Here is an 11,100-nt window from a genome sequence, read left to right as displayed (position 1 = left end):
TTTAAGGCAAAAACAAAAACAAAAATGACATTTGCTGCCTGCATGGTCTTTTCACAGAACCATGCTAGCTGAGTGCATTTCTGTTTGGGTTGTAAGTCAGTCACGCCAGGGTGACGTTCCAGGCGTCGCTCACCATCTCTCTGCCTTGGTTTCTTCTTCTGCAATTTGTTGAAAGTCTGGACTAGATGTCTTTTAAAAAACCCCTATGGCTCTAACATTACAGGGCTCAGGCGTTCAACAGTTTATTGCTAGTGGAGAAAACACACAAGGAGGGGGTTGATGACGGTGCTGGATCCAGGAAGCAGAGCAGCCTTCTCTGGAGCTGGGGTCTGGTCAGGGAGCAAAGAAAAGCCCCAGAGCACCCCTTACAGCCAGCCAGCAGCTCATGTGCCCCGAGGCTGCAGACGGTGCTCTTCCACCTCTGCCGCATGCCAGCCCAGCAGCTGACAAGAGTGTCCAAGGAAAGCCCTGCTCCGTGTGGGGCTGGCTCCAGGGCTCAACACGTGTGCCCCCTCTTAGTGGATGAGCAGGCTGGTAGCCGCACAGCTGAGGGCGGGCACGCTGTCGGCTTAAACCCGGGTGCAGCGGGACTGAAACACACGCTGGCTGCCAAACACTGACCTCACCGACGTGCCATCCATCCTCTCCATGGGAGCCTGAGCAGTGGAAAAAACCCAACTCCTTATTCACACTGGATCGGCAAGACCTAATCCAAATTCTAGTAAACTTAGATTTGAGTGTTCATCACACTCCTAAAAGAAGCATTTTTTTTTAAAGGCATATAACTCTCAGTTTCATCCAAAGTGTTTTTGGTATACTTTTTGTTTTCTGGAATCAGTTAATATGGAAACTTCTGAATTAACTCAGACTGAAAGACAGAGTCGCCCCTTACTGGCACGGCACATGAGGGTCTTCCCAATCTATCCCAAGCCACCTTCTTGGCCCACTCTCCCCGACCTAAATAGTAGCCCTTAGCAATCATGTTTTGGGGATGTCAATCTTGTGTCAGGGGCTTCCCTCGTGGCTCAGTGGTAAAGAATCCTGCTAACATAGGAGACGTGGGTTTGATCCCTGGGTCCAAAGATCCCCTGGAGAAGAAAATGGCAATCCACTCCAGTATTTTCACCTGGAAAGCTGCATTAACAGAGGAGCCGGAGGGCTATAGTCCATAGGGTCAGAGATAGTCAGACGCAACTTGGTGACTAAACAACGTCTTGTGTCAAGCACTGGGACACAACAAGTAACACGCTGATCCGGTGCTGAAGCAGCTTTCTGGGTTTAGTGGGTACTGACCTAGAGAACGCCAAGTGAGAAGACAAATGTGGTTCCACGAAAATTCAGTGCTATGTAGAGAGTGCTGGCCTTAGGAGCACCCTACTCTGGCTTGGAGAATCTGGGAAGGATTTTTGGAGGAAGTGAAATTTGGCTAAAAATTGACCAAGCGAAGAAGAGAAGGAAGAAACAGTCCTTGCAGAAAGAGTGATGTGCTCAAAAGTGCTCACAAGTCTGTCCCTTACATGGACTTATGTAAGGAGACTCTCAAAGGTCTCTTCTGTACAAACCATTCTCAACCCAGGACTGAATCAATCAGTCCCCAGGCCAAGCACTTACTTCTTGTAATAGAGACTTTGTAGGAGGAGTGTATCCGCCCAAATTAATATCTGTCTTCTTTCGGAATCATCCCTCTAGGTGGCACTCAAGCAGCCACGTCAGAGCAGTGTGGCCGAAGGCCCTGGGCATCGCTGACCCCGAATCAGGAGAAGACACAGGATCCAGATCTCGTCTCTCCAACTCAGAAACCAGGGCTGAAACATGCTAGCAGGTCCTGCTAAATGCTTTAGCTGAAGAACATTTAACCTTGGGATCTGTGGGCGAGGCAACATCTCCACTGTACAGAAAAGTATGGAAAGCTGAGTAAGAAAACCAACGGCCGCCATGCTTCTCAATACCTTTCCAGTGTCTTCTGCCGGTCACTCATAATCCCTGACCAGATGCCGTGGTACCAGTGATGTGACGACCCCTGTATCCTTACGACTCATCCCAGCTCTTGGTGTGAGCTAGTGGGCATGAGCTTCAGATTCTGCTGTCACAGAAAAAGGCACTCTTTGTAGAGCTCTGTTGTCTTTACGCCACAATTATTTACTTCTTTCCTAAAGTCAAAGTGGATACGTACGTGACGTGGGTGCTGTTCCTTTCTGAGCCAATTCCAGACGCACACCTGACCATGGAGTCCCAGCACACTCTATCTGGGCCCCATAAGCCATCACCCCAATATTCCAGGTAGCCACAAAGAAATGAACTGGAACTGGCATGCAAGAGAAAAGTTATTGGCCATCAATGTCCTAGACTGGGAGTCTGTTTCAAGGAAGGTACTGTGTCCTTTTCGTGGTTGTAATCAGAACATCCTGTTTTGTGCTTAACACAGGGACAGCTGCAAAGAGTCGGCCATGACCGAGTGACTGGACAACAACAGGGACAGTACTGAAGGATGCTTGTTGGAGGATAAATTGTGATGATTATGGTTGAGCCCAGTTGCTTGTTCTTGCCTCTTCGTTCACCCAAGATACCTTAGCTCAATGGAAGTCGAGAAAGAACTCACTTTTTTCCCCTTTTAGAAACAAGGTCAGTAACTCAATTAGTGGTGAAAGAGCTGACCTCTTGGCTTCAGGTACGTACTTCCAACCCATCTCTGCCTATTTATAATTTGCTCTTCTTTCTTATCCCTGGGGTTATGGTCACATTCTAAAGTTACATCAATTTGGGGCAATGGTTACTAAAATCCTTACAGAATCAGAGCATGCTGTTCTTTCTGACTTAATTATACACCTTCACAAAGTGTGGCCTACTAATTAATTTGCAGATTATTTTGCCAGTGTATCCATATTTCATTACAAACTTACTTATCCAATCTGAAAAAAAAAAGTGATCTAACTACCATAGGATAATTTGTGAACCTGAGGAACTATAAATCCTGCAAACTTCAGGAAGTGTAAACTACAGGAAACCTGTAAATTTCCAGAACTCCTTGTCACAGCAAAGCCATGATTATTCCCTTCCCCACTTAATGTCTTTATCATATACAGACCTCCAACAACATGATCTTCTCTCCTTGACCCCCTGTAGGAAAAAGTCTTTCTGATTACCTTGATGGGCTATGATTAGCAAACAAACAAGAAGGGCATCTGAAAAATCAGTAACATACCAACTCCATTAACTGTTTGAGCTGACCTATCTCTTCAGGCAGTGATCCAAGTTTGTTGTTACTTGCGATTAAGACTTTGAGAGGGAGACCACACAGGCAGGCCGGCAGGGCGGACAGCTGATTCCGACTGCAAAGAAACATAAGAACTTTGGTAAACATGCAGGCTACTTCATACTGTTTGTGAACATATTTGTTTTTAATATCTTTCCACTCGTACTGTCTTTTTTAAGATTTTTTTTTCCCCTTGATATGGACTATTCAGGTTTTACTGAATTTGTTATACTATTGCTTGCTTCTGTTTTATGTTTTTTTTGCTTTTGTTTTTTGTTTTTTTGGGGGGGAGCCTGTGGGATGTAAGCTCCCCAACTAGAGATTGAACCCACACTCCCTGCGCTCGAAGGTGAAGTTTTAACCAGTGGACCACCATGGATGCTCCTGTGAACATGTTTTTAACGAGCAAGGAGAAAGGTGTGATCTAAGAAAACATTTTGCAAATATAAAAAATCCAATAAACTTTCTATATGTGTAAAAATTCAAATCCCCAGTGCATAAGGATATAAAAGATATTAAAAGACAAGAGGCAGGAACTTCCTTGGCGGTCCAGGGGTTAAGACTCTGCACCCCCAATACAGGGGGCACAGGTTCAATCCCTGGTTGGCGAACTAAGAGCTCACATTCTGCATACTGCAGTCAAAACAAAAATAAAACAAAAAAATTTAAAATAAATAAGTGAAAAAGAGAAGGGCAGGCAGTTCTGATGGAAGCAGCTTTTCTCAGCACAAGGGACCCTATCAAGCCCCCTGCAGACTTGGCCAGCCCGAAAGCAGATGGACAGCACAGGCTGTACCACCAACAGCAATGGGAAGCTGGTGCCAACTGTTCCCTTCCCAACAGCGTGAGCAGGAGACTCAGCGACCACCAAAGCCCCCAGCTTTTCAGTGCAGCGAAGCACCATCGCATCCATCTTCGTCGTGATGGGGAAGATCATTTTGCTGCAACTCACAAAACCACCGGGCCCATTTCCAACATTTTGATTCCGCTTCCTTTTGTTAAAGCAAGAGCTCTGTGGTTAAATTCTGCTTGGCTATCTGTGAGAGAGCTAATTAAAAAAAAGAAAAAGGAAAGTTGGCCTTTTGGTAAAAGTGAAGCTGGAGCCAAAAGGAGTTCAGTTTCACGGAGGAGCCGGAAAAATGTGAGTACAGGTCTCACCCCTGCTCTGCATGAAAAGGTCTCTACTTAATGCTCTGCATTAAAAAGTCTTTACACTTCCTACCATCAATGCTAGGAGAGAGAAGGAAAATACTGAATAAATGAAACCTATGAATCAGCATGAGTGTGTGTCAGCCATCTATTTATCCCCTCCTTCATAAGCAGCTCTTTTCCTGCTATCGAGTTAGGAGACAGATGGTTTTTCGTTTCCCCTTATATCTTGGCTACTCTGCTGAGGAAGCCAACCACCGGACAGTTAAGTATCTACAAATTTGTAGGTCATGTTATTGCAATCATTTGGGACTTGTGTGTTTATTCACACACACGTGTATGAAGCTTCAGAGGTTGTGGGACCGTGTGTGTATTTATGGACATGCATATATATCTTTGTGTGTGTAAGAGAGGAACAGACAGGCTGGAAACACACCAAAATGTTAATCAGTGATCATTTTATGGGGAGTAGGTACAATGTATTTGGAGAAGGAAATGGCAACCCACCCCAGTGTTCTTGCCTGGAGAATCCCAGGGACGGGGGAGCCTGGTGGGCGGCCCTCTCTGGGGTCGCACAGAGTCAGACACGACTGAAGCAACTTAGCAGCAGCAGCAGCAGCAGCAGGTACAATGCATGGGTTGTATTTTCTTTATTATACTTTGATGTATTTTTCAAAAATTCCTACAAATTGCTTCTATTATTAAGGAAGAAATCATTATAAAAGGAAACTTCACTAGGATACTGGTTACATGGGTGTTTCTACTTGTGAAAATTCATTAAGATGTCATTTTGATGTATGGCAAAACCAATACAATATTGTAAAGTTAAAAAATAAAATAAAATAAATTAAAAAGAAAAAAAAAAGATGTACACTTAGATTTGTGCACTTTTCCGTATGTTATATTTCAACTGAATCTTTTACTTCCTCACTCTACCATATGAGGGGGTGGGTAGCTGGTTAGTCAAAGGGTGTCTCTAACTTATGGGCTCAGAAAAAGCAGGGGTTGTCTGGGTGCCCTCCAGCGACCACCCTGACCAGGTGCCCAGTGCCAGGTAACCAGGGTTTAGCAAGAAAACGTACAGCCATATCTTCTCTCCACTGCACAGGCCTACAAAGAAAGCTGTTTCCAGAGAGGGGGACGGCTTTCTCTAGGAGGGTCCAGCAAAGAGGGGAGGAGAGTGAGAGCCTGGGGCTGTATCCTGGCACCAGAAGGACCGGAGAGCTCTTAGCTCCGCCGGCGAGGATAACAGGCTGGACTGGGGTGGTGGGCTCGCACTGACACTCTCTCCTGCTGTCTGGGGGCAGCTGACAAAGGGACCAGGGCTGCCAGCCTGTGATTCTTGCCCTCAGAGCCCTCCTGCTGCCGTCGCACAGCTGTAGGAACCCAGCGGGGTTCCTCTGGCTGGAGGAGGGGGCCTTCCACGCGCCCTGCTGGGAGAGCTTTCTTCAAGCTTTCTTCACACTCCTGGAAAGAACTCAGTTTATTACAAGGCATGCATCCACGCTCAGCTGCTTAGTCGTGTCCGGCGCTTTGCTATCCTATGGATTATAGCCCGCCAGGCTCCTGTCCATGGCATTTTCCTGGGCAAGAATCCTGGAGTGGGTTGCCATTTCCTTCTCCAGGGCATCTTCCTGACTCAAGGATCGAACGTACATCTCCTGCGTCTTCTGCATTGCAGGCAGAATCTTGTACCACTGAGCCATCCGGGAAGCCCCTTCTTAAAAGGCAGCAAGTAAATATTTTGGAATGCAATTTGTGGTTTAAAATATTTATTAATATATAATTTCACATAGTGAGGATTGGTAAATTAAAACATAGTAAGCTAATCCTTGCATTTTGGACTCCCCTTTGAAGACAGGATAAGGAGAACAAAGGTAAGTATTTTTAGAAGTTTTTATGCTCCTATTTTCCACAGAATCAGCAATTACAGTTGGAGATCTTTCCTGTGTTTGTCTGCCTGGAAACTCAGATTTACAGTATTCCCAGTCTCACTACCTCAGTGCAGGCATCTAATCAGATTATCAGGCATTGCACTGGGAGAGCATCTATACACCATTTAAGCGATGCAATGAAGGCTCTGCTCCTTCAGACACGGGAGCATTTGAAGTTACATGGGACTATTCCCACTGGCATTCTTCCAGGGTGGGTAACTAATTGAAAATAAAATTTAGGCTTGGGAGAGCATTTGTGGTTTCTTTGATGGGGATGAATGCTTTTTCTGGTAAAAGCAGCTGATGGAAGAGCCCAAGTATTTATTTATGCCCTACACATTCCTCTATTTATACTGTCGTTAATCACCTGTAAGCAAATCAAGATGCCAGGACGAGTCATACTACGGCATGCCACAGGCCCGGGGCACATTTCCTCTATTTCATCCATCCATTCCCTCAGCCTGTACTCTGTATATTTTATCACAGGATGTCCCTGTATTACTGGTAATTTCCCCAATAGAAAAAGGAAATACACAGGCACACAAAAACCCATTAGCTCTCCAGCAAATATTTATAAAGAAGAGAAGAAACTGCACTCCCTTTAATCCCCTCCCTACTAGAGACCACATCAGCAGCCAGAGCTTTCTAAAAACCACTCATCTGGCAGCAATTTTTCTCAAGCAAATAAGTGCCTCAGGCCACAACCCACCCTCCCGGCCCCCACTTGTCTGCGGCAGCCCTCTGCACTCCGAACAGGCCCTCGGAGGAAAGGGGGTTTAAAAATAAGGCCCTAACAGCATCCGATAAGGTAATGGCCAACATTTATTTTCAAATCCAGCCTGGAGTCACATCTGAAAGCAATATTAAAAAAAAAAAAAAAAGATTTTTTAAACTCACTCATTACAAAAGAGTAAATTAGTGGAGGAAAAGAGGGCCACTTATTCAGAAGTAGAAATTACAGACTCGGCCATGGTGGCCTGGGCCTTGCTGCCATCGCAAAGCAAGGGCTGCCCAGCACCTCCCGTCTCTCTCCCTGTCCGGGCTGGGTGGACCTGGCGTCCGAAATGGAGATGATGAAGGTGGATGATGGTGTGAGGAGGGGCGGGGGGCGCGGGGCAGGAAGGCGGTGGGCCCTGCGAGTCGGTGACTACTGCTAAGGCTTTGTCGTCATCTTTCTCAGCCAAATGACTTCTTCCCAGACTTAATGATCTGTTTCCCAGTTTCAGGATGAAAAAAGGCAGCTCACCATAATCTGAATGATTTTGATAGCCTAAGTCTGCAAGCTAAATTTCTCTTCAAGTATCACTCCCTTCATTTAATTCCTAAATTAAAGAATTCACAAACCAAGTCACTTCTGTATGGTTTCTTTTAGAGTCTTATTTTAATACATTTTGACTATGGCCTTCCTTATTAATATCAATACGTTCAGACCTAATTTTGGTATTTGACATTATTTATTATTGGTTTACCAGTTATTTTCCTTAGTGTGTGTGATGTTTTAAACATGGCTATATACATGTGATTTTATTATCAGGCAGCATATACATTTTTTATTCTACTGGAGTATCTCTTTTTTGTAAGTGAATGGGTTCACTTCAAAATGAAACATGGAATTTTCACTTAACAGAAAATAATTTATAGAAAGATTTCTATAACAGATTCACCTATGCAATTGGTAAAGAGGTCACTAACTGTGGAGAAAACCTGGGTTCAAATCTCATCTCTACTATAATCGTCTCTGTAACTTTAACCTCTCTGGCTTTGTCATCCATAAAACATAGATAATAATACTTACCTAATATGATGTATTAGTTTATGGATATAAAAGTGCTTGGCCCAACACCTAATCTGTACATAAAGGTTAAACCATACGCAACAGCACTAATGTGGCAAAGCAATGGGAGGGATCAAAAAGAACTTAATTAGGTTTTAGCCATGTATTTTATTTCCTGATTGCTAAAATTTCAGCCACTGGTAAAATATGGCTTCTTGTTTATTTTTTAGAAACGTAAGCCAATTAAAGATGACCATTCAAAGGCATGCTGTGGAGAACCAGGCCGGGCTATAAAATTTCATGCCAAAACAAACCAAGTTACTTGTTCTGGTCTGGAGAACCAGGACTAAAACATGTCATCACACAACTGACCTTTTCCCTCCCATCTTCTCTAAGATCCTGCCATTTTTCTGGAAAAACATGAATACTCAGGAATCATCATCTCTATTGACTACTTGGCTTCCAGGGCTTCCCAGGTGGAACTGGTGGTAAAGAATCTACCTGCTAATGCCAGGAGATGCAAGAGCCATGGTTTCGATTCCTGGGTCGGGAAGATCCCCTGGAAAAGGAAATGGCAACCCACTCCAGTATTCTTGCCTGAAAAATTCTACGGACAGAGGAGCTTGGTGGGCTGCAATCCATGGGGTCGCAAAGAGTCGGACACCACTGAGCCTGAACACACACACATTCCAAAAAGGAACAGAAATAATGATGTGAAATCACTAACCATCACAAACCTAGGAAGAAAATGTCACAGATTGCAGCGAAAGGACACAAAGAAAGCAGGGTCGGTTTTATGGTGATAACGCCCCAGGCTCACCAGACATGAGTCTCCGTGAAGGGAAGGAATAAACAAGGACGCAGGAGTTACTGTATAACTGCTTCTCTGAATGCACTGTCTGTGCCTGAACTGCAGTGAAGAGCAGCTACTTCACTTGAGCCAAGTAAGCTTCCTCTTGCACAGAATACCTCTCTTAATTTTATGTTCTTTCTGCATACCCTGTTCCCCTTTCATCAAAGGCAGAGTAAATTTTTTTTCTGTTGTGCATATGACACTTGACTGTTAATTGTCTTCATGTCAACACAACAGTGAACAATACCCATAGAGAACGATTTCCTTTTTCCTGCTTGGTTCATTCTGAAAACCCACCACAGCAAAATTTCTCACCCTCACTTCCCCAAGTGACTTAATACTTCCCCTCTTTGCCAGCCCGCCCCCTTCATTCCCACCATCCTCATATGCCTGAGAAAATGACCACCAACAACAAGATCCTGGCTTTAAGTTGCCTGGAGATATCTTGGTCTACTTTAATTTTAAAAATATAAATTCTACAAATATAATTTAATTTTAGGAATATTTTATATGGTATTTTTAGATAGAAATTTGAAACTTTATATGTGCATAAAATCTGGGAGTCTATATTTACATCTAACTTTGAAAGGAGTTCTGCTACCTACCACTTGAGGATGACAATCATTTGAAAACTTAAAATGCTGCAAAACTAGAAACACAGAGTCACGGTTTCAAGTGAATCTTAAACCAGTTCTTGAACACTACACCAATCCATTTCACACCCTCCACATAAGGGCCATGCTTTGAGAAGGTAAAAGTGAACTTTAGTTAAAAGAAAAGGAAGAAACAAAAAACGAGCAACTAACGCAGTTCAAAACTCAGGCAAGTTGCTGCACCAGCCATTTCGCTGTGCATTTTTGCTGTGCATACCTGCACCATATTTGGCTTCTGCAACTGAACTGGTTTCCCACAATAACAGCCACCAGTCTCCTTTTGAGTATAAATAAACCCTTGCTTAAAATATTCTGGTTTCTGACCCCCCTAATGGTTAGCAGCCACTACCGATGTCTGTAATTAGATTTCAGAGTACAGTTATTGATAAGTTGTCCCTTTCTCAGTTATATTTCCTCTCCTTTTTTCTAAGAGTTCTTCAATTCTAAAACAACAAGGCTCTAAAAACTATTCCTTAAAGTTTCCTCTATAATATTGATCGTGTCCTTCCTTCATTCTAAAATGGAGCTAAATGTTCAAAACCAAGGAAGCTTTGAATTTCAACGAGAACTCTACAACCTGACACCAGCAAGAACATTAATTGGCTGAACACCACCAGAGGCAACAACGCGGATTTGAGGTTTTAAGTATTAAGACTATAGAGGCCATAGCCTCCTGTAAAACACTGTCGCTGGCAAACGGGAAAATGACCCCTAAGTGGCTGGGAAAGATGTATCGGCACTGAAGAAAATTCTCCCACTTTCGAGAACCATCTTCCATGCAGAATGGACAACACCTTTCTGCTCCCAAGAAGGTGCGCCTCATTTACCTGCCTTCTCCTCTCTGCCACTCCACACCAAAACCAAGGAAATACATATATTTTTTTACTTTAGCATTTTTCCCTATTAAAAAAGAAAAGGCTATTGACACTGATTTAAATGAGAACTGGCTGCTCAGATCAACTTTTACCCAGAGTTAACAAAACATATTCATAATGAAATTTAAAGTGCTTGAATATCTTTATCATTTGAAGATGTGTGCCTCTCTATTTCCAGGAATTTTTGAATGTTTGATACAGGTAGACATGTAGGAATATAAGTCTCTGTACACCCTTTTCTTCCCATGTGTCCTTCCAAGGAAGTGAGCCTTCAGAAAGCTTCCCTCATGACAGCCAATAATAATACAGTTTCACTTAACTGTTCTGCTGCTACTGCTAAGTCACTTCAGTCGTTTCCGACTCTGTGTGACCCCATAGACAGCAGCCCACCAGGCTCCCCCTTCCCTTGGATTCTCCAGGCAAGAACACTGGAGTGGGTTGCCCTCTCCACTACTACTCAACAAATCAGTAACATAGACTCATTACTAAAAATACTATAAAATCCACTTACTTTACTCAAATACTAGACCTTTACTACTATTTTTCTTAACCCACATTGGAACTCATTAGACAAAACATGCTACAAACTTCATTCAACAATTCAATGGA

General features: G+C 43.5%; 1 protein-coding gene across 1 annotated transcript in view; it reads right to left on the bottom strand.

Moving 5' to 3' along the window:
• LRCH1 (leucine-rich repeats and calponin homology (CH) domain containing 1) overlaps positions 1-11,100 on the bottom strand; it is a 133,727-nt gene that overhangs the window by 79,670 nt on the left and 42,957 nt on the right. The window contains exon 3 of the mRNA XM_010854641.1: positions 3,203-3,329. Within this exon, the coding sequence (XP_010852943.1) occupies positions 3,203-3,329 (127 nt within the window). The remainder of the gene's footprint in view (positions 1-3,202; positions 3,330-11,100) is intronic.

Source organism: Bison bison, unplaced genomic scaffold (genome assembly GCF_000754665.1).
Source record: "Bison bison bison isolate TAMUID 2011002044 unplaced genomic scaffold, Bison_UMD1.0 scf7180017864345, whole genome shotgun sequence".
Classification (NCBI taxonomy): domain Eukaryota; kingdom Metazoa; phylum Chordata; class Mammalia; order Artiodactyla; family Bovidae; genus Bison; species Bison bison.
Note: the sequence above shows the minus strand (reverse complement) of the source record. Positions and strands in the feature narration are given on the sequence as shown.